Source organism: Tachypleus tridentatus, chromosome 2, assembly GCF_004210375.1.
Source record: "Tachypleus tridentatus isolate NWPU-2018 chromosome 2, ASM421037v1, whole genome shotgun sequence".
Taxonomy (NCBI): domain Eukaryota; kingdom Metazoa; phylum Arthropoda; class Merostomata; order Xiphosura; family Limulidae; genus Tachypleus; species Tachypleus tridentatus.
Window position 1 is genome coordinate 116,348,410 of NC_134826.1, and position 25,166 is coordinate 116,373,575.

Below are 25,166 nucleotides of genomic sequence, written 5' to 3' on the forward strand. Positions count from 1 at the left end.
CAATTAGAAAGAGTGAAAAGAAAATCTGTGCAAGTGTTAAGGCTTTTGCCCCTTTAAGTGCTAAGGTTTCCTAAGTGCCTAGGAGGAACCTGTTCATGGACAGAAATGGAGAAATTATGGAATATGTGGATCAGTGAACAAGTTAGCAAAAAATGCTTTATTGTTGATAGTGTAGCTATATATGAAAAAGAATTTAGTTTATATGAACATATAGTCTCAAATAAGGGTGGAAATGCTATTAATGCCATTGAGTTTCAGACAAGAAAAGACTAGTATGTAAAATTTAAGCAATGCAGCTACATGGTTCATACAATGGCTCCTTGAATTCATTAATTAAAAAGATTATGCCCATCAACAAGTTAATGCAGTTGAAATAGGAGTCTTTTATAAGAAAATAGGCAACAGGACATACATCACTAAGTAGTAGAAGGTAGCACCTGAGTTTCAGGCCTTTAAGGAGATGTTCACTTTGCTTTCTTTGCAGGAATGCAATGGGTGACTTTAAATGCAAGCCTATGTTAGCGTATTACTCTGCTAACTCACATGCATTAAAAGATCAAGAATAAGTGAGATTTGCAAGTTTTTTGGTGTTCATATAAGTAACTGAGATGCCATTTAATGACTTGTTGCAAAATTATCTTATACATGAGGTTAAAAACAAAAATTGGTGAAGGAGAACCCCAACTTAATGTTCTTTTAGTTTTGGATCATGCTTCTGTCCATCACCCTGGCACACTGCAATTCAGTCATGATAATGTGGATATAATATTTTAACCTCCAACTAATGCACCAAGGAGTAATAAAGACATTTAAATCTCACTAAACAAGGTTTGTCTACCAACATGCAGCCAAAGTTATTGACTCCAGTGGTTTTGAAAATGTAACCAGGTTTTGGACAACATATAACATTGAGGAGTGTGCTGATATTACATGGGACAAGGTGAAAAAGAGTCTACCATAAATGAATGCTGTCACCATCTTTGTCCTGAAGTCATGAATGATTTCAAGGGCTTTCTGATGGTTGAGAATGAAGTTGCAGATATTGTGAGCCTTTGTAAAGAAATTGGAGGTGAGTGTTTGATGATACCAGGGATGAGAAGGTGGTTGAGCTACTGGAATCCCATTACCACGAGCCAACAAATGAAGAAATTGAAGCACTGGTAGCCTCCAGCAACATTGACAGTGATAAAGATGCCAAAAAACAAAACCTGCTGAACCCATCCTCACAGGTAAGGCTGGCTGTGTCTGATTTCTTATGTAAGGCAGATGAACTCATAGAAATTGTTATAGGCATTGATCCCATAATTGAGAGGAGTATTAAATTTACAAGAGGGTTTAATGACATTCCAGCACTCTACAGAGAAATCTTGATAGATTTGTGGAGGAAAGCCAAAGAACTGAAAACTACTGACTTATGAAGCTCAAGTCAGCTGATATAATGTTTTCTGATCCCATCCCATTGACTTCTACATATGCTTCATTGGAGTTTAAGGCTGAATTTTCTGATGATCTATTGGCCTTAAACTAACCTCTCAGCCTCAAAATCTATTATCATCATCATTGCAACCCTTCCTCTTATCAAAAAAAGGCTTTCTTCTTCATTATTCATAGATCAGTGTTACAATAAAATGCACTATTTCATTTAACATGTTTCCATTTACAACTGAAGGATGCCACATGTGAATACTACTACATTTATGATTTTATATTTTTAGTTCATACACAATACTATATAGGTAAGGGTTTTATTTTAAATGCACATAAGAATTTATCAGAGGCTTAACATATTCCTATTACTCCTATAAGGTATTGAGTTCCTCCAGCATGGATTTGCTCAACAAAGCTTGCTGAAGAAGCATATCCCCGGTATTGAAGGAGGACCCACTGTATATCACTTTCATTAAGTAGACTGGACTTTGCATTAATTTTAATGAATGATCTAACAGAAAACACATAATAAAAAAGACAACTTACAACTACAGGTTCAGATCAGATAATGGATTGTCATATGTTCACAAGTGTCATTTCTATTATACTATTTTTGCTTAAAAGTATGCTCATGAAATGTGGTACTTTTTCAGTTTTTAGACACAAATTAAGTAGTAGGTAATATTAAAAGTGGCCTAAAATAAAAAGAAGGTTTTTCAAAGACCAGACAATATTTGGTAAATTAATATTGTTTTAAATTGCAATTAGACTATTTTATGTTTTCATGTGCACTACTCTGCATTATATTTATGAGTCAAAATGTGTTACTTAACATAAAGTTTACATAACTTTTATACCATGTGTCACAATTTAAATATGGACTGGGATTACTTTACATTAGGCATCCATGACTTGTTTCCAATGAATTTGAATAAATGGACAGTGCACTACCCATTTATTTTAAAGTAATATGTTCAAAACAAGGTCAATTATATGTACAAAAGTTTTTATCCTGTATAATATCACAATATCACAGTTGTATCTAAAACACTAAATAATTATCTCTTTTTTATTCTGTTATCACAATATAATTAGGGATAAAATCACTTATGTTACCCTATGGGTTACCACAGTTATATACACAGCTTTAAATAATTTTCTTTTATGTCAAAAGACCATAAAGGCTAGTTTTGTTACTTTAGAAACCAACTTACAAGACAAATTGTTTTTCCCTACTCTGTTTCTTTCTGCACAATCTACAATACATTCACCTATATTAGCTCCTGAGTTACCACAGTTGTATCCAGAACTTTAAACAGATGGGTTTAATTATTTTAGAACACCCTTTGACAAGACAATTTATTCTCCTTATCTCTGATAAACTGTAAAACTCACTTTAAAATATCACCCTTTAAAGCTAAACTAACAATCATGCAGTGCAACTTCATTTTCATTAATTTTGCATTTTTCTGACTTGACTTCACTAAACTTGTATTCATTTGGTTGCCTGTTATACATATATATATATATATTACCAAACTGAGCCCTAGAACTATCATGTAACAATACAAACTTAATGCAATGAGAAAAATACAGGACTGAGTAAGATAACATCTAATCACTCTAATCACAACAACTAAACTACACACACAACATATGACAAACCGAGTTACATAACAAAATTTATCATAACTATCATATATAAAATAATTAACTTTTAACTTTAATATTAAATCACTAAATGAAATAAATAATAACTTTTACAATAAACAGTGTTATATATCCAACATTTTTTGACAAGTTGAAATCCATAATTTTCAGCATCTCAAGCTCTTGTTAGTTTCAAATGTATGATGACAAGGACAAAAAAAATCATCATGGACAGAGGACCTCTACAAAATATGGAGGTGGGAAATGGTACCATGGATGGAAGCCATGTGGGCAATATAACAGTGAAGAGCATGTAGAAGACAAAGTCTATCTGGATCAGGATGAGGGGTGAGATAAGAAAGAGAAGAAAGGGAAATAGTCAAAAAAGAGTTATTTTCCCTAGTCACCAAGGTTCTTGGGAGGAAGGAATTATTTGGATGAAGGAGAAGATATGCAAAATGACAGAGTATGTGAAACACTGATGGAAATAAGTCAAACTTCTGACATCCATAATCTAAGAGAAGGAAATGAAAGGTGAAATAAAAAGCACTTGGTGAGTGCTTTGAACTAAGGCAGTTAAGAATTGCATTAACATCACAGTATGCAAGGACAGTCTGCAGCAACAGATGATGAATCTGGAAGGAATGCATCAACATGGAGAGCATAAGAAAGGTAAACATCCTACAGTAATGAGAAAAATGAAAGGAGTAGGAGAAGGCCATCCAGTAGCCATATACTAAGAAAAAGACTGAGTGAAAAGCCGAATGAGAAAATCTGCAATATAAGGAACTGTGGTTTGAGAAGAGAAAAATCCTCGATTCAGAGACCAATGGCAGAAAATGTTCTATTTATATTGATAAATTTTCACAAAGGAAGAGCAAATGTAATGAATAAAAAAAAAAGATACTTGTTTGTACAAGCCAGATCTCTTCAGCAAGGACTAACTACAAACTAGGAGAACAGAAAATGCTGGATGAAACACTGGTAACTGAAGTTGACAAAAAAGGAATGGAGACAGAGAAAGAGGTAACAAAGGGATAAGCTGGAACTGGAGAAGATTAAGAAACCATGGTTGGGCTAGACATTAAAGAGCAGTCATAAGGACTTGAGATACAGAGTAGCAGGGATGATTGAAATCACCTGGTGAAGAAGTTGGATAGGAGGATAGACATATAGGTATTTGTTGGTTCAATCTTGACTAAAAGCACTGACAGCAAGAACAAGATGATGAGGGGCTACAGAGAGATTGAGAACTGGTGCCACCCAAGTGACTGAGATAAGCAACCACTGTAAAAGTGCTGAAATGGGTTAGCACTACATAATTTCTGGCCAAATAGAGAAAATAAAACAAGGCACATCATACATTGAGAAGCTCCAGGACGTTGATAAGTCATTTAGCTGGAGACCAATACCCCAAAGCCTCCTGTATGATTTACCCTCTGTCCCTGAAGGGATACATCTGTAAAAATATGTAAATCTGGATGAGGAGGAGGAAGTAGGATACCTGCTGACATGTTAGTCTTGTTCAACTGCCAATGTGTATCATTAAGAAGGGTAATAAGAGCCATCAAAGGATTCTTTGCAAGATTCAATAGGTCATGAAGAACCTGAAACTGGATAGAAGACAACATCCCCAAAAGCTATAGGATCTAAAGAGCTGTACACAGGGAGCAATAAAATTTGGAAAACTGAAAGCTCCATTGGGTAGGTCACAGGAATGACTTCATCACTTGATTAACAAGCCCATTCAGGCCACTTCCAGGAGCAACTAATGAGTGTAATGGGTGGACTTTGTTCAGAATGAGCTAACAATAGCCAGCCATCTATATAATGATAAAAACACAATCTGAGAGCATGTAAGTGACAAGTGAATGCTCTAACCACCCAACAAAAACATACAGGGTCAAAGCAGGACCAAAGGACAGTGTGCAAAACAGATAAGCTACCCTGTGATGTACAAGCCATATATAGGGTCATGACTGATGAGATATTGGGATAGGTAAATAAGCATATGCAACATTCATCCTGGTCATCCATAAACCTGGAGCAAAAGACCACCTGACAGTGAGAAACGACTTTATAGTAAAAACTGGTCAGATTGAGAAACTAAAGTGGGACAAATCTATTACAAGCTGCCATTTTCGAGTTTTCTTGGGGACAAAAAACAGCCTAGAAGAAAAGCTTGGAGAAAAATGAACAGGCCCAATGGGGTGTTTAATCAGAAAATCTTATACTTCTTCTGACAAATGCTGGATGGTGGTAGGATCCTATTGCATGGGTAAAGAAATGGGTACCTGAAACAAAAAGGGAGGGGGAGATATTGTAGGACAAGTCACTCTGATAAACAATGAAGAATCCATGGATCTGTAGCTAAAGATCACTAAAGGGTAACAAAGTTGTACAAATGAGCTCCAACCAGACTGGAATATACTGGGTAGTTACAAGTACTATTGGAAACATATCCATCAGTGTTAAATAAAATGAGATGAGAAACCCCTGGAAGGAGGAAGAGGTAAGGACTGAAAAGGATCCCAACAGGAATCAGGAATAGGTACTCGTCTTGGCTCTGACTGTAACAAATATGCTACCAAAGAGGAAAAAGTAGTGTTGATACATTGACTCCACATGATTCTAAAGTCTCAGATTAATAATGAAAAACATTCTGTTAAAGAAAAGAGGCCATATATAAATTCTTAAGATAAAGTGAAAGCAAACAAAACTGGGAAAAGGCAGCATCTCAACCCAGAAGATCCCAGCAAAGCAAGAGCTGAAAATGGCAAAAGCCAACTTAGAAGTAATATAGGAGAGAGTTCCCTCAAAAACCCTCAGTATGTTAGTGGATCACCTAGGGAAGGAGAAGGATAGTACATAAATACCAAAAGATGGAAGTAAGGGCAAAAAAGGTGTGAAAACTGACCTTGGGTTAGAAGCACAAGATAATCAGGGACCAACCTCACACAGGAAAAACTGACTTCAACTGTTCAGAGTCAAGAAACGGATCGTCAGTCTGATGGTAAGCTAATGCAAATTGATCTATAGCACATAGAAGGTGAGGCATGCTGACAGCCTTAACCTGATTGTAAAGCAGATTGTTCTGCATGAACCTTAATATCTGGGGAGAGAGGTAAAAAATAAATATGGAGAGGAGGAACTATTGTGCAACAAAGAAGGTCACTAATAATAGGAAATTGCAGAAATGGATAAAACACCACATACCTGAGAAATCATGTCTAACAATGCTGTATTAAGCCTAGCTGATTCCACAGTGGGAGACAGGAAGACATAGAAAAATACCGTAGTGAAAATAGCTACAAAAATCTTTACCACACCAAACAGCTTCATCTTTCTCAGGAGAAAGTGGAGCACATTCTGAAGAGAGAGGTTGACCTATATAATAATCAATCACATAGCAGATAAATCCAACAATGAGCATTCCCCACTTGTAGCCTGTGAAATAGTGTTAGTAAGAGGTATGATACCCAAAGTAGTAACATAAAAGTCTGAATTCATTACAGACATATTTATCAAACAAAAATGATGTAAAAATGCAAGTGCAAAAAAGAAAATACTGGGAAATTAAATGAAAGTAAAAGACTTCTTCAAGGTAAAGAAAAAATTTAGTGAAGTAATCCAACATTAGGAATTACACAGTTGAAGTTACAAATGTGATGCACATGAAGAGCACTAAAAGAAAAATGTCTGAACATAAGTATTGCCAAACAAAAAGTGATAGTTCAGTAGAACTGAACAGGTGGAGTAACATGCATCAAGAGAGTATGTCACACAATTATTGGTGGAGGGTTGTTGCATAATGATTTGTATAAGAGATAAACTGGAATCATTCAATCCCAAAAGAGGGAGATAAGGCTTCTGGTGTGCATAACAACGTTTTTTTTTTGTCTTTTTTGCATATGGAGGGTAGCACTGAATGAGAATTGCGATTTACATGAGAATAAATAATGTAACTTATCAGAATAAATCTGTTTAAAGGTGTCAAAAATGCATTTACAGCTTACATTCTCTCTGTAGCTGAATCATAAGAACATGAAAATATTTATATCTGCTCCATGTGACAGTCATAGAGCACTCTCATTCATGAGGTCAAGTGGGACACAATAAACGTATTCTATACAAAAACGTACAGTACCTGCCATTAATCTCAGCTACAGAAAGGAACACTCAATGCTAATTTAGCACCTGATCTCTATTAGAACTTTATATACTATAAGAGTGACATACAGGGCCAGCCTTAGGGGGAGGTCACTGAGATAAATGTTTCAAGCTCTGTGCCACTGGTTCAGTCAATTGCATAGTTCTGGAATCTATACCCAAGAACCTAGTCGTATGTACTTGTATCCAATCCTGCATCCTCCTAATACTGGTTCTGGTGAGATATGGGGTATTTATATATCCAACATTTATAATTATACTGGCAAAGGAATTGTACTAGATTTAATATTCCAAATTAGGAGTTAAAAAATTTTGCAGACATGAAATGTATGCTATATAAGATTGAGATATGTGGTACTTATGTACCATAATGGAAGTGGGATCTCGCTACTTCTTCTGAACTTCTATGCAGTTTAATACAACTAAAGTACCAAGAGGTGGACAACACTATGAAAGCTATTTCTGAATGAAAAGGTACATTATCTTTAAAAACTATATATCACAATTGATTCATGAAGTATAAAATGGTTATTTGAAACTAGAACTTCTATTCACTTATACTGATTTTTTTGTTATTGTTGTCGTGGGAACCATCATAATTAAGTTCATTACAAAAGCAAAAAATATTTCATTTGAAATTCTAGAAATTTGCAATTTTTTACCTGCAGTGTGCCATGTGGTTCCAGCTGTCAGTTTGTCTTTTTCTAATAATACAGCATTTGTGCAGCCTAGTTTAGTCAAGTGGTAAAGTGTGCTGCAACCTATGATACCTCCACCTAAGTAAAAAAGAAATGTTTCAGACAATCACATACAACTATTAAAATACAAATTTATGATGTGCATCATAATCACACATTGAAATTGAAATTATTTAAAGCTTTTGTTTGTAAAACTGATAGAATTGCTTTTTGTTATTTGTATCTATATAGTAATACAAAAGCTAATACTGAATGCTTTTTCAATGTAAAACTATTCCCTAACATTTACCTACAGGTGATTTGCTAATTATATTCCTGCTAACGATTCTCTTCAGACCAGTAAGTTGGTCTAGTAAACAATAAATTCTTCTAAGAAACAACCAGGAAAAAAACAGTTTAATTTGAAATTTATATTTCAAAATTTTCCTTGTCACAGATCTCCACTGAAAGTTGTTTTTTTTACATAAGTAAGTAAAGTTCTTTGAAGACTCATCTAATAATTAAAAATTCTACTTTGGTATTCACATATCTATCTTAACCTGCTAGTGATCCACTTTCAGCAGTTTTAGTTGCTCTTCTCTTAGAAATCATGATCATCCAAGAGATTTAATGATTAAATTATTCCCCTAATGGTGTGTGATTTTCTTTGGGCAAGCCAATGTCCTTGAAAATATCTCAGAACTAAACCATTTGATGTTTACTAATGATTCTCCTTTGGTAATTCAAAATCTTCTTAAAATATGTTAATATTAAATCATTCCCTACAGGTAATTTCTTTTTTGTAAATCAAAATATAAGATATTTCACAATTGAAACATTATGTCTCACTGATTATCCCCTTTTTGTAACCTTTTCTTACCAGTGACTTTCCTCTGATTAGTAAAAACATTCTAACAGATTTTACTAATACATAATTATTTATTAGTGACCTCCTAATATTAAAGGTTACTTGTATTTTTCATAATAAAACCCTTGTTATTACAAAATAAGACTCCATGCAACCACTGACATAGCCAACAATACAGTGTGTGTGTGTGTGTTTGTGTGTGTCAGTTTTTGTTAAAAAATCATAAGATGATAAACCTTTCACACATTTTTTTAGAATATTAGAGTTGTTATTCAACCAACACTGGTTATGTCTCTTGGTGGAATTCTATTCCCTTTTTTAAGAGATGCAGTTGTCTGTTTGGTTTGCTAGTATGATCAACTTGCAGATTTTGTATACTTGAAATACACAATTTTCTGTGCCATGGGTCATTACCTTGGGTAGTATGAGTAGGTTAAAAGGCAAACATATTTAATACATGAAAAAATTATCAATTTCTTCCTAAGAAGATTTTTATTTCAAAAGCTTTACAACATAAAGGATGACTTATAGTCTAGAGTGTTTTTAATTTAAAACACTTGATGACACTAAAATTAAGCAAAACATTTAATATTCAAACTTAACATTTCCTGGGGAGAAACTGGTGTTTTTTAAGTACCTTGATTACCTGTCTTCTACATCTCAGCCAGCACTACATGAACTAAGAGAGAGAGAAAAAATTACTTGTTTCTGATGCTCCAATAACTTGGTTGCAAAATGGATGACAAGGCACTTCAGCATCAAAGCTCTACTAAGCAAAACCAATTCTTGAACTTACTGTTTCCCAACTTTAGCAGCCTCTGGAAAACACCATTTTCAACACTCAATAGATGGTCAAACTGTATATGAAATCTACTTTACTCCTCAATCAGCTTCCCTGGAAATTTCAAGTATGAAGATGAGGAAAAATTTGAGGCTGGAATGAATAACAAAATCAAAAAGATTGAGGGTAAAATTAATGTATTTTTATTTCTGTCACAGGTGCTTGGTACAGTATTAACTGTTTTATTTAGCTTTGTGTATTTTTATATGAAACATACCAATCACAACAACATCTGCTGATTCTGGTATACTGAGAGGTGTTACAACATCTTTATTCTTGAGTGTTGTTTCATATGGCACCCCACTTGGTGTGTGTCCACTCGAGCAATTCCTAGTGCTTGTTGACAGTAACCACTCAATAAGTTTTCTGTTTTTCAGACACTGGCTAAGAACCTTTTGAGACTGAAGCAGAGTAGTCATTTTGGTATGTTATCTGTAAGAAAATGAGTTACAGAAAATATGCATGCTGCACTTTTAACTTGTGTTATGTATGAATATTTTCATACTTAACAGTTAACATTTTGATTAAATTTGTTTAATGACTAGTGTGAAAAATTGAGTTATGATTACCAGATGCGATAACACTGAATAATGGTTGAGTTACTTTATTCCAATGCTTCCAGAAATGAAACATATAACTTTATAAAATTCTATGTATATGTACATGCAGTATGAAGAAAGGTTTGGCACATCTAATGAATACATACATACAAAACAATGCTTGGCCATGAAAGGAAAAGTATATGTAAAGTATAAACTAAGATGCATACCAGACACTATTGAGAATTAATTATTTTCATTATATATGGAAAGATGTCACAGTAGCAAAGAGAAATCTATAAAAAAAGTTTATATCAACTCAATCAGAGACTGGACACAACTTCCACAAAAGGAATTAGCAAGGAAATCAGATACTCTGGGCAGAACTTTGATCTGAAAAGAACAAGGAGAAATACATGGAAATAGGCTGCTAATTTACTTTTTTCAGTCACAAGCAATTATTGAATCAGTTTTGGTTTCAGTTCAAAGAATTACAGTGAGTCAACAATATTTATTCAGTTGAGTGACAGATCAACATAAGAGTTGGATGTATACACTATTTGAAGAATTGCAAAAATACTAAAAATATTGTATAAAAAAATCCATATTTTTCGGCTAAAAATTAGTCTCCTGATTCATAATAAAAACGAATGGTCCTGTTGCCAGTTTGTCAAGGCTACATAACAGGCTATCTGCACAAAATTTTTAGCATTATGACTCATATAAGTCTTCAAGGTTAGAGCTGTGCACTGTAATTTGGGGGAGGGGAATTAGAAAGCAAATTACACTATACAAAGCAACTTTAAATACTTTTTTTTTGGTAGAAATATGATAAAATCAGAGATGAGTAATTTAATCAATTAAATCAATATACAGTAATTGCCACAATTAAATAATTGATCATTTGTTGTTTCTGATTATTTCAAGCATTCAAGTTACCAAAGTTTGCAATTATTTTCATTAAGAAGAAAGCAATATAAAGGAAAGAGAGGCTCATGATTTCAGGTTATAGTTTTATTTAAATTGCCACTGAACTTAACTGCTTTGTCTTTGTTATTGAAAAGCTACTAACTAATGATACCTGCTACTGTCACAAATTTTGTACTACTGATTAGAGGAAAAGAAGTAATCTGGCAGCACCCACCATCAATTCTCCAAATATTTAAATGTTAAATAATGTATAATTAAAATTTATTGTATTTTATGTTCTGTTAGGTTTCTAGTTCATAATCTTCTGAGAGATTATTCACAAGTTCAAACCAACAGTAGAAAGATTTTTTTTCTTGTAGCTTACTTGAATGGAAATATAAATTACATGCAAAGCAAAACTGTAAATTTTATTAACTGCAAGATACAAATCTTTCTTGGATTGGTACTGCCACTTTAAAATACATATAAAATAGATATTTGTTTATTAAAAAACAAAGCAAACCATGATTTTATGTAAACATGACAAATTTTGATGTCTTAAATGTCAGTTAGTTCAAGTTATCTTTGAACAAACCTACTTAGTTATCTCATCTATATATCAAAAAATAACTAGAACAAACTCTTAACATAAAAGTTTTCTGATATTATTACTGCTAGTACTACTGAGTGCTGGGTTCCAATTGCATTTGTTTCCACTAGTAACGTTGCATATTGCAAAGGATGAAAACTTTAAAAAAAAAAGAGAGTAAAGAATATTATATATGCAAAGCCTACTAATGAAGCTAACATCTCGGCTAATATAATTCAAGTATTAACATGCGTTCAACATTCCTCTAAAATAATCTCTACTTCTCAAGGTTTGGTAAACAGCTGCTTAAACTTTATCCTAGATAAAGAACGTTACATGAGAGCTAGATGAAACACACCCTACATCTTTCACCTTAATCGTTTGAGATTTAGACTTCCTGAAATTTATAAAATCTTCATGAGGTTGGTATACTTAGCGTTTTATGGATTAACTTCTGCTTGGTAAATTGTACAATTAGAAGTAGTCTGACCAGTTTACTTCAGAGAAACGTGTTGTTGCCAAAGAAAATGGTGAACATGGTGCTGTTAAAACACTGTTATTATATAATATTCTATATTTAAAATCCCTAAGAGACCTGAACCTCAATATTAAATATTACATTTGCTGCACAGCTCTCATGTAAAAAGCAGTATGCTCGTTCAAAATTTCAAGAGCGAACGCTTAACTATTAGAGCGCCTTATTCCTATAATGTAATATTTAATAATTGTCTTTCAGTGTTACCTCAACATTAACTCAATACATTCAACGGCCCAAGAAACACTGAGGTTTGAAAATGTGATATGGTAGCTTCAGTGAACGATGTAACAAGGATCCCATGTGCTAGTGTTTAGCTACGCATTTGTTCGACATGTAGAAAAGAAATTCACAAAAAACTTCTCATACTTGTGGGATTTAAATACAAAGTTAGCTGTATGAGATATGTAACACGATATATGTTTTATGACAAACAAAATGGCAATGTTTGAAGACATAATTGTACAAAATGGGGGCATATTTTATAAGGGAACGAAGAAGCAACTGCAAGTATTACAGTCATCTATTTTGTATTCTTTCCCAGGTTTGTTTGGTTCGAAATTCGCGCAAAGTTAAGCGAAGATTATCTGCGCTAGCCGTCCCTAATTTAGCAGTGTAAGGCTAGAGGAAAGGCAGCTAGCAATCACCATCCACCGCCAACTCTTGGGCTACTCTTTCACCACTGAATAGAGGGGTTGATCGAAAAATTATAACGCCTTCACAGATGAAAGAGCGAGCATATTTGGTGTGACGGGGATTCAAACCCGCGACCCTCAGACTGCGAGTCGAGTGCCTTAACCACCTGGCCATGCCGGGAAATTATATTTGAGTCAGAGATGTGTTTTGACCCTGTAAAGTTGGGCAAATATTCAATATTCAATACTCAACATTAAGTTGGCATATATTTAGTTTCAGATAAAAAATATAAAAAATACAGCAAAATTATACAAATACGTTCTGGGGGTGTCAAATGTGCGTGCCGTGTCACTCTACAGTCAATTGAGTGTAGGATGGTATGGCATTCAGAGTTGGCAACGTGAGAGGCAAAATTTTGAATTCTGTTGAAAAGAAAAAACAAAAATTTGTGGCAAATATTTAGTTTTTGAAGAAAAGGTTTTTCACTTTCTAAAACTGGGGTGTTCTGGAATAATGCTACCCCCTTTTGCTCCGCATGTGGAGATGTTATAAAAGGATCAATGAATTTAGTGATTGCTATTTTAGCGATTGTTAATATATGTTTATTAAGGAATTTCACGAATGTCTGTTGAATACAGAAGCAGAGAAAAGATCAATGCTAGTGGCGTCGATAATGGCGATGACAGCTTCAATGTTGAAGAGTTGATGAAAAGAAGAAGCCAACAGTATTTGAACAAAGTACGTTCCATCGGACGACCTTTTAACTGCGCCATCTGGTGGCTAGGATCTATAAATCGAAAACCATGGCTAGGGTTAAAGGATCCACGAGTACCAGGAAATTAAATGTGGGGGAACTGAAGAACCTCAAGAAAATCCACTTTCACAGGTCAGGAATTGAATAGTCTTCCTGACCCTTGCTCAGAACTGAAAAAGAGGACATATAAATGGGTTAGTAATGTTTGTGTTTTGGTAGATAGTACAGCAAGCTTGTGATGGTGGTGCTAAGAAACTAAATGGCCAGTGGCGTACCACCCACATGGGCTATGTAGAGGTATGGCAGTTCTATCCAGAGCCTTTGAATGTAGGGTGGCATGATACACAGATTTTATAATCTGAGAACACATATGTATTATTTTGCTGTATTTGTTATATTTTCGATGTGAATATCGCGCTAGCTCGATATTGAATATTCAGTATCAAATATCTGTCCAACTTCACAGTTTTTTTATTTAATTTATTTTAGTACTTTTCGAGAATGTTAAAGGAAAATGTGTCATCATAAAGTTGGATAAGAAACATGGGATGAGCTGTGTTAGAAAAGCTAGTTTAAGGGCGGACTATTTATTTTTATGTTAAATACTGCTATTCTTTATATAATACTGCACAACAAAGTTTTTGCTTCTTGAACACTGTTGGGTGTTCCTTATACATTTTTGGCTGCTGATCACGAAAATTACATCCAAATTTGCCTATCACGTACCGTTTCACCGAAATCTTCAGTTTCACTAGGACATTGCCTCAATGGAAAAACGATATCAGGGCAACTGGAATCCGTCAATGCTTGCTGACTACTATTGGACACTGCAAGTGATGCACCAGACATTGAATACAAACGAAAATCAGGAGCAAAACACTTTTAATTATGTTAAACTTAATAGCGTATTAGGAACATAAACGCAATTAAATACGTTATTGCCGGTAAACAGTTAATTGTCTATTTCTCAGAGTTCCTACGTGATGAATTTGTTTGTTTGTTTGTTTTTGAATTTCGCACATAGCTTGTTTGTTTGTTTGTTTGTTTTGGAATTTCGCACAAAGCTACTCAAGGGCTATCTGTGCTAGCCGTCCCTAATTTAGCAGTGTAAGACTAGAGGGAAGGCAGCTAGTCATCACCACCCACCGCCAACTCTTGGGCTACTCTTTTACCAACGAATAGTGGGATTGACCGTCACAATATAACGCCCGCACAGCTGAAAGGGCGAGCATGTTTGGCGCGACGGGGATGCGAACCCGCGACCCTCAGATTACGAGTCGCTTAACACGCTTGGCCATGCCGGGCCTCCTACGTGATGAAGCAAAACTAAAACTACATTTGTGCATACCCACCAGGTACCTGTCACAATCAGCAAAAACTTTTCAGGAAACAAAGCTTTTCAAAAACATTGTTGTGCTGTGATAATTAGAGATTGTATACTTACTCTTCTTGTTTTCTCAATCTGCAGTAAAACGAGGTGGTGATGCAGCCTCCGTCACTTTGAGGCAAAGCAGTTTTTGTATTAACAACAGTATAACATTCCTTTTAGTTTCTCTTAAACTTGAAAAACATAGTATATTTAATGATGTAACTGTAAATAATTTATGCCCACTTTCAAAGATATTACATTCATAACTGGATTCTGAACTAACACTATTTGTAGATATATATAAAAACACGTGCACTTGTAACTTGAGACAAGTAACCATCTCTTCTGCTTATATCGCGAAACTGGGAAATTGCTTTCGTATACGTCGGTTAATAAGCCACGATTCATAAACATAAAGTTATAGTATCTTCTCTATTTAAAAACACATATTCACATATTAATTTTCTTGTATATCCATTTCGAGATGTGGAGTCAATGGTACGAAATCAAAACTCACCTATTAATATGGCTCCTTTATCTAGCCTTTAAGTCTCGGATTATTATACTACTAGCAACACTGTGAAACTACTCCTTACAGCGTCAACTGGTGTATCACGAGAACAAAGTTCCCAAGGACATCTGTTGGAAACGCGATACGTTTTGCAATCGACTTCACCGTTTTCCGTTATCTGGTATGATGTGCTTTAGTGAAAGACTTTTGAGTATTTTCTGAAAGTACAATCAACCGATTATATTTTTGTTCAGTGTTATACATCCATGTTTCGAATAATTACAAACTATAAAACTCGTATAATGTAAAACAACATAAAGTAATACAAAAGAATCAAATAAATTTAACGGTTTTGTTTCATTTGCGATATTATTCTAAGAGTACCTCAGTTATCTACATGTATTACTCTTATCACCTTCACATGACTTATTTAATTTTATCTGTATATAAGAGATATATGTGTGAATCCTGTTTCAGACCATAATAATGTTTATGTAAATATTTTAAAGAAGTGTTATAAAACATATTAGTAAATAATTTTTATAATGTAGGAGTATGTTGCTCACGAGCAGATATATATTTATACACACACATTGTATATACATGTTTGCGAGTGAGTGCTTATATGTAATTGTCAAGACCGGTTACAACCGGATTTTGTATATGTAGACGATTAGATTCTCCACCAGTATATATTTTAAGTCACAGCAGCTTGCCACGGCGGTGAACCGCTCACGCGCCCGTCCATCAATGACGTATTTTCATACCCATTTTTGTATGGTACCTGCATTGTGGTAGGTGGCTATTTTTCTACGTTATCGTGGTTCTAATTAGCAACAAAAGGAGCGGAACCGACTTTAATCGAAATTGTCTGACAATCTTAATCATTCATCAAATAAACAATTACGAGAATGTTTTGATTACATTAACTTAACTTTGTTAAGAATATAAATAGTGAATTGATATTAACTCTCAATCAAACCAAACTATGCACTACAGAATATCTAGCTGAATATTTTCTTAGATTCCTATTGTTTAAAATTAGAATGCAGCGTTTCATCAATACGGCATCCTCGTGATTAACAATATTTTTGGCTGATATTTATGACACATACCCAGAGTTGGAGGTAGAGCAGGTCAGCTGACTCAGAAACAAAGTAAGGGATCAACAAAATGATCGAACTGGCACTCATAAAGATAGGCAGGATGAGCGTAAAAATATAATGGTTTATTAAGGTTGCTAAATAGCATGGTTTCTTCTTTTATTTTTGAATTTTGCACAAAACTTCAAGGCTATCTGTGCAAAGTCAGCAGAACCATATCAATCGCCATCCATGTTGATAGATTGACTGTCAACTCTTTCTAGTGTATGTACAACTTAAAGTGTAGGGAATATTTTTTATAATTTTAAGGATTTAAAGCCGATTCGCCATTTCCAAAATTTTGAACTCTACCACAGAACCAATTTGTACCCAAAATTAAAGGATTACAAGTTCTTTTGTTTGTTTGTGTGTGTGTGTGTGGCTAGAATATAATTTAATAGTTTGTGTGGAATTTTTCCATTCGAACTGGAATTTTATATGGTGCCTACGTCATTAGAGGTGGGTATTTTTCTACATTAGCGTAATTTTAATTGGCAACGAAAATATCGGAAACCGACTTGAATCTATATTGTCTGATAATCAGTCCACGATTCAAAATAGAAAGCGATTGAATGAAGATTTTTTTTATAGAAAAAAATATTTTTGTATAAATGGCTTATAACCAGAGCTAAAACTTAAAAAGAGGCAATGATGTTGCTGGAGTTTAATATTTACAAATAAGTAAATAAGGTAAAAATACAGAAAGTACCTTTATTTTTAGGCTGTATAATTTATATTCAAAACAGTCTGATAATTTGCAAAATTGTACAGCTTTGTGTCATTCCTTAGCATTGGTTGTTACGATATAATGACTTCTAAGATGAGATTTGTTGCAGTTGCAAACAATGATAAGATCATATATCTCTCAGAATGGTTGGTATGGGTACTAACATTGTTACTGATAAGGAGAGAACAACGTTTCGACTTTCCTAGATTATCTTCAGCTTAACAACTCTTCTTAACCTGAAGATGACCTAGAAAGGTCAAAACGTTGTTCTCTACTTATCAGTAAAAGTGTTAATATCCATACTAGCCATTCTGAGATACACTTTTATTTCAAGTGGGTTTCTCGTCATCAAGAATGATAAGATCACTGTATTTCCGTTCTGGTTGAAGAAATGTGTTATTTATGGAAATTACCGGCTGTAGCTTCAAGCTGTACTGAATTAAACTGTAAATAAACAAAAACTAATGAATACATGTAACCTAAAAAAAAAAAAGCATAAATTGAATTCATATTATCCTAATAATAAGTGTAGTAATCCTTATGGCCTGGTATGGTCAGGTGGTTAGGGTGATTAACCCGCAATCTGAGGTTCGTGGGTTTGAATCCTTGCCACATCAAACATGCTTGCCCATTCAACTTTGGGGGCGTTATAATGTGGCAGTCAATTCCATTATTCGGTGATAAAATAGTAATTCAAGAGTTGGCAGTGGGTGGTGTTGACTAGCTCTTTTCTCTCTAGTCTTACACTACTAAATTATGGACGGCTAGTGCAGATAGCCCTCGTGTAACCTTGCGCAAAATTCACAAAACAAACACTCAATAATCCTTATGGAACAAAGTGTGTGTTTTTACTTACAATATAGTTCGCAAATGCTGCGTGTCTGACTCTCTCACGGCATTTTCACATCTAAACAATAAATGAATTTCCTATATTTCAGTTTTGGAACACTCTATATCCATTTGAGGTCAAGTGCAAAATCCCAGCCTGACGTTTTACGTTTTTTGATGTTCTGTTATTTTCACTTTGCGTTCGTTATAAGTCCACCTGCATCTCGATATTCTCTTCTAACTGGTCAACTTTAAGGAGATATACATAACGAATACAGTATTGCACTTCCAAGACAGTTTGATCTCTGATCTTGAGAGAGTTGAGATTCACCATGTACATTTTGTAACCCCTGTATAGTATTTCCGATAAAAATACTCAAGCTTTTGAACTACTGACCAGAGGAAAGACAACTAATCAGCAGTGTCATATCAATCACAATCCAAACGATAAGATCACTGTGTTCCCGTTCTGGCTAAATTGATTTATGCAAAAAGTATTATCTATTGTACTCTCTGATCCTAAATTATGTCTATTTTGTATTCCGGCATTCACTTTATAATTGTCAGTATAGTCTGTTTTCATCAATTGTATATTTTTAACGAGAAGATTGGCAGCATAAATCCGACTACGTACTATCAGACAATGAAGTAAGTAAAGACACAACAGGATGCTGTACAATAGGAAGATTTACACTGTGATAAATAGAGTCTGTTGTACAGTAACTTACATTTAAACTCTCTTATATTAAAGTATAGCTTTACGCAAAAGGTGTTAGATAACTTGGGAAGATTAGCATAAATTAATTTATGCACGAGGTATTAGGTAGGCTCACTTTATAATAGTATATTCGTATCTTGCAACAGTCTTCCCACAAGAAGATCGGTTCCAATTCTGTGGTATTAATTGAATGTCAAGTAACGTGCCATTTATAGAAATGATATTAGGTATACCCACTTTATAATTGGAAGATTGCCATAAATTGATTTATGCAAAAGGTTGCACCCTTTGATTGTAAATTATGCGGAATTTTGTATTTAGGTACTCAGATTGGCATAAACTAATTAATGAAAAAAGTTATTATCTGTCGTACTTTGTATTCCTTGTAAAGGTACAAGACGGTCAGACGACATTTATGTTCTACAACAGGAAGATTGGGACTGAGAATTAATAGTGTCTGTTGTACAGTGGGAATTAACCATTTTAAAATATGCAAAAAGGTATTGCCATAATCCGGCAAAAATAAGTGTTATCATTTTATTTTTACTCTGATTTAATATAATGTAATGTCATGTTCTTCCACTTTTATTTTGCTGTGGTATTGTCGGGCTAAATTGATTTACACAAAAGTTATTAGGTAGGTTCACTTTATAATTGGAAGATTGGCAGCATGAACAATATGTCCTTTTACTTTTATTTCACTATGTTGTTATCTGGCTAAATTGATTTATGCAAAAGGTATTAGGTAGGTTCACTTTATAGTGGGAAGATTAGAAACATAAATCAAAATACGGTATGTGTTTGACTCTGGTATAAACTGGTAAATTGATCAAAAGAGTTTCTTCCCCAGGATGCCTTTCCATTGGTCTATGTGGGTTGTTTATGTCCAATATTTTACATTATCGTACCTTGCAGCAGTCTTCCCACAGGACGATCAATTTATTCCAGCAGAATATAAATGTCACTTTTACTTGAGAGAATTTAGGATCTAACATAAAAAAATAAGACACAACAAGATGTTGTACAATGGGAAGATTGACACTTTGATCAATGAAGTTTTGTTTTATAAAATGTGTTGTGAAATGAAATAATTATCTGACTATTTTGTTGTACAGTAACTCACGTGGTAGTTTTGAGGTGCATATGCTTCAGACTACGCTATCTTGTTGCACAGTAACTTTTTAACGCAAAACTTACATTTAAACTAAATGATCAGTGTATGCAGTGTTTCATCTAAGTTGTAAGGCTGGGAGTGCACATCCGCATATCACCATGACACTCTAGTGCACATGCAAAACTCATTCCGCACATGGATTAAAAAAAAATGTTTTTGAATTAAGTACAAAGCCACGCAGTGTGTGCTCTAATCACCACGAAACTCGGTGTCTAGCGTTGTAAGTCCACAGACATGCCGCTGTGCTACTGAGGGGCAAAAAATAAATAAATAGAGAGAACATTGAATGTGTAATCATGTGTAGAAAATGAAAAGAATGATTGAAATAAATTAGACTATCTGTTTAAAATATTCCTTGGTCATTTAATTTTACTTGGTTGAAATATGATTTATTGAAAAATTTCTGGTGTTTAAAAATTTCATTTATATGATATGTTAACTTGAAATGACTATTTTAGTAAAAACAACTGAAATGTAACAATTATTATACTCTCTTCCACCATTATTTGTCATGTAATGAAGTTTGTCAGAGTATAATTCTGACAATTCAAATACAAACAGATAAACAAACACATTAGCACAATATTACAGATGAACTAGCTGAACAACGAGTTTTATGCTTTGATAATGTGGAAAAAGATCCATATGGACAAGGACATAACTTTAAAAGCCAATTGCTACATAGAGTTACGTAGAGTGTTGTGATAGTGAAGATGCATACTTTATTATATCATTCTTAATCTGAGAGTTTGACTGTAAAGGCTGTGCAAGTTGTTAATCACAATTTTGTTAAGTTTGTTAACTCTGATCAAACTAATTGGAATGATCAACTCCCACCCACAACAACATACTTCACAACTAAGCAATGATTTAACTGCATGTATTCCTAATCTCATAGCGTTTAGATGGGAAGTACAACGCCCAGTGAATATAATGTATTGACCTCTGTCAAATAATAAGCTTTGTTTTGTTTAGAATTTTGCGCAAAATTACGAATAAAGCTATCTGCGCTAATTGTCTCTAATTTAGCAGTAATAGGCTAGATAGAAGTTAGCTAGTTAACATCATCTACCAGTAGCTTTTGAATTACTTTTTAGCAAGGTTTAGTGGAATTGACCGTAACTTTATAACACTCCACGGCTGAAAGGACAACATTTTTGGTTATGGGGTTTTTGAACCCACGATCCTCACTTTGCGAGTTGAAATCTTTGACCACCAGACCATGCTAAGCCTCAGTATCAAGGTATTGAAGAGAACTCGTGACATTGCACATAAGTTGGAGCGAGTTTGTGCTGTGCTATTCTATGAGATTGTGCTTGATGATTGGATTTTCATGTAAACAAATTTTCCTGAAGTGCAGTCAAAAGATTTCCCTTTAATACAACATGGAAATTTAATCTTACAATATAACTTTGACTATTCCATTTCACTATATTTTCATCTGAGTTATTTTTCATTTTTATCTACTGTGGTGGGGTTTTCAAGATCTATAGGTTGCTGCGCAGATGAGGTGAATATGGCGATTTGGGCTGACTACTATGCTATGGTAGTGAAAATAATTTTGTTGTCGTTTCTTCTTCACGCGCAATATTGGACTACTATGCCTACATGCACAAATTATGTCGTTTAAGGTGTGAAATATGATCTTGATGGAGGTTTTTAGCAGAACTCTTTATTTATGCTCACATCCATTTGTAATTACTTTATTTTTGCGATATCCTTCACACAATATATTCACTAGAAAATATGCCACCATACTGTGTCTTCACGAAACGAAATATGACGTACAATCAAGCATTCTGAATTGAGAAACTCTATGCTGATAAAATAAATTAGAGAAAACACATTAAAATCTAAAAAAAATATGTAATAAAGAGGCTATAAAAATACTAAAATTTTCAGACAGATTAAAAAACTAAGAATATGCTACAAAATTCACCTTTAAATAGTGCAATACTGAAGAGTCAAATAAAGTTATTCTTGTTATTACTTACAATTTTAAGCTCAGAAACGTTTTGTGTATTTTAAATAAAAAATATCCCGTTTACTACAAATGAATGACAGTTTAAGTCAATTTTTTTCTGATGCTCCCATCATTTCATTCTGAAAACTTAAAAATGTTCCTAGTCGTGTGAAAAAGAATTACATTCTGCCACAAAATGGTTGTCATCCACGCGATAAATATTACTGCTTAACATTCAAGCACATGAAAACTGCCGACTCTTCTACTGACAAATACGATTGAAATACTTTAAAATTACTAAAGAATTACTTGCACAACAGACAAAAACATTTACTTCATACAGCGTAAAAAATTCAATCACCAGTATTGAATACAAATGAATGTTGAAGAGGCTGCGACAACCATAAATTATGCATCAACTCTGATAAAGATCTCATTGTTTTTCAAAATTTTAATCAACCTGGTCATTCTATTAATGATGTGATTCTCGTAGGCATTGAAACAGGTTTCGAAACTAAATTTGATAAAGAAATGAAAGAAGTCCATTTAATTTTCATGTTAAATACCATTCAACATCGTAGAATAAACTAGTATCAGTATTCTTCAACCAATAATTAGTCTCCTGTCTGAGAAATATTTTTTCTCTCTCATTTATTGTGCAAATTAATTATTTGTACTCGTACTTTTCGTAATAGTTATTATTTATTTATGTTTAATTTTGCATGGCTGTTTTTATTCTATTATGTCCACTTACATTTTCTTGTTAATCACTTACATATCTTTATTTTACTTGATCAATACCAAATATACATTCTCTTTTAAAATTTTACTCGTGGCACAAAAGATTATAGAGTGGCTCGGAGCTATTTTTTGCAAGTACAAATTATTTAAGTTATAGCTTCGTCTCTTGACCAATTTGAGATCTAATTACATCCGCGGCTACTGAGGATTTCCTCTTATTTAAACAAAACCCTTTTAAATTATTTAAGAATGGAGACGAGTAACGTTTAAAGCATTTCTTTGAAAGCTAATCAGAACACATTTAGTTTGACATAATAGTCTTACCATGATGTCACTTCACCTTTTCTCACACTTTTATTTAGTCATTCCCGCTTTGACTCAGATAAAGAAATGGTCTATTCTTTTAAGGTGCTCAGGTTGTACAGGTTTATATACTCATATTTAACTTATTTTTGAACCTTTTGTTTCTCTAACATAATGAATTATGACAGTCGCAACTCAATGGGTAGCATCTGTAGGTTTGAATTGAGTGAAGTTTTTCAAAATGGTTTGTTTGTTTTTAAATTTCGCGCAAAGCTACACGAGGGCTGTCTGAGTCAGCCGTTCTTACCTATTTTTCGGTGTATAAGACGTACTTTTTTTAAGAAAAAAAGAGGTCTCAAAACCCTTCTGCGTCTTATACACCGAAGGTCAGATATTTAATGCCTCTCTAGGCATACCGTACCTTATACAGCAAGGACTAGAAACTCTCTTCGGCTAAAGAAAATGGGTTTTTATGGGAAACGACTATAGAACAGTGTTCCGTTAGGGGGATCTTTCTTTAACTTAAATTACACATTGTACAAACAATACTAGAGTCATATCCATAAAGAACACAATTAAAAAGTACTAAACCTCTTTTTTCTTCCCCATAGTGTGGAAACTGTAATAAAGGCATCTAAAAAAAGGTGATGTGAGTAATTGCCTTAAGGACTCCGAAGATGATATTGTTTGAGGACACGTGTGAGTGAGCTTTCAGAACTTGTTTTCAGTGAATTCAGTGATGCAAAAGAAGATTTTGAAAGTTTTCATAATGAATGAACAATGTTTTGATGTAAATGTATAAAACAACCATATTTTATTATATTATGGACACTACTTTTGACGTATTCTAAAGAATAATAAAGGATTACGCTGATGTTGAAAAAATAAGCAAATGATAACTGTGAAAAATATTTTTTCCTTCCAGGAAGCTTTGAAAATAGAGGTGGGTCTTATACACCGAAAAATACGGTAATTTAGCAGAGTAAGACTAGAAGAAAGGCAGTTAGTCATCGCCACCCACCGCCAACTCTTGGGCTACTCTTTTACCATAAATAGTGGGATTGACTTTCACATTATAACAATCCCCATGACTGAAATGGCGAGCATGTTTGATGTGACAGGTATTCGAACCCACGATCCTCAGATTGTGAGTTGAGCGCGCTGACCACTTGGCTATGTTGAGCATTTCAAAACGGATGTGGGGTAAGTAACTAACGCTAGTCTATTTTATCAGTTCGTAGGTTTAACTTTTTCTGTGTTTGTTTAGGTGTATTATTTGAAGAAAACAATTACCACATTTCTCAAACGTGATATTTATTTTCTGATTAATTCATTAACGGTAATTTTAAAGTTCGAAAAGAAGTTACTCTTCAATAAGGAAAGATGTTATATTGACTAAAATAGTCATGAATTTCATATTTCCATAAGTGATATATACATTTGCGTGGTGGTGAAAAATAATACCGACACTTTGATAGTAATTGCGATCTATGTTATAGATGTAATATATGCTGTTTTAATGCCTGAAAAATTTTGAAAGTCATAAATTTATAATTCAAATGTCCTTGGAGATTTTGTTTGTTTGTGTGTTTGAAATTCGCACAAAGCTACAAAGCTATCTGTGCTAGCCGTCCCTAATTTAGCAGTGTAAGACTAGAGGGAAGGCAGCTAGTCATCACCACCCACCACCAACTCTTGGGCTACTCTTTTACCAACGAATAGTAGGATGGACCGCACATAATAACGCCCCCACGGCTAAAAGGGCGAGCATGTTTGGCGCGACGGGCATGCGAACCCCGACTCTCAGATTACGAGTCGCACACCTTAACACGCTTGGCCATGCCGGACCTTCTTGGAGATTTTAATTATTAGTCTTCACAGTTTTGTTTTTAATTAGTCGATAGGATTTTAACTTTTGTTTACTCTTTTTTTTGTACTTTTGTTTGACAACAATGTTCGAGAAAGTTGAAAACAATTTTAACATATGATTTGACGTAACATGTTTATGTTTATATTCTATAAAAACGTATTTATTAAAGACTTAATATCTATATTAATTCTGATTTTTCAAGGAATATATAAATATATATACAT

At 34.0% G+C, this 25,166-nt stretch overlaps 1 protein-coding gene across 8 annotated transcripts in view; it reads right to left on the bottom strand.

Annotated features, from left to right (window-relative positions):
* LOC143244901 (sarcosine dehydrogenase, mitochondrial-like) overlaps nt 1–15,640 on the bottom strand; it is a 65,200-nt gene extending 49,560 nt beyond the window's left edge. For 3 of the 8 annotated variants that reach the window (XM_076490400.1, XM_076490394.1, XM_076490399.1), the window contains exons 1-3: nt 15,483–15,640; nt 9,852–10,066; nt 7,911–8,024 (exon numbers count right to left, since the gene is read on the bottom strand). In XM_076490400.1, the coding sequence (XP_076346515.1) occupies nt 7,911–8,024; nt 9,852–10,053 (316 nt within the window). In that variant the 5' untranslated portion in view covers nt 10,054–10,066; nt 15,483–15,640. Of the gene's footprint in view, nt 1–7,910; nt 8,025–9,495; nt 10,067–10,403; nt 10,425–12,413; nt 12,555–15,040; nt 15,095–15,482 lie in introns of those variants that run through there. The other 5 variants (XM_076490395.1, XM_076490401.1, XM_076490403.1 and 2 more) reach the window with 5 other exon arrangements.
* Nucleotides 15,641–25,166: the final 9,526 nt, after the last annotated feature.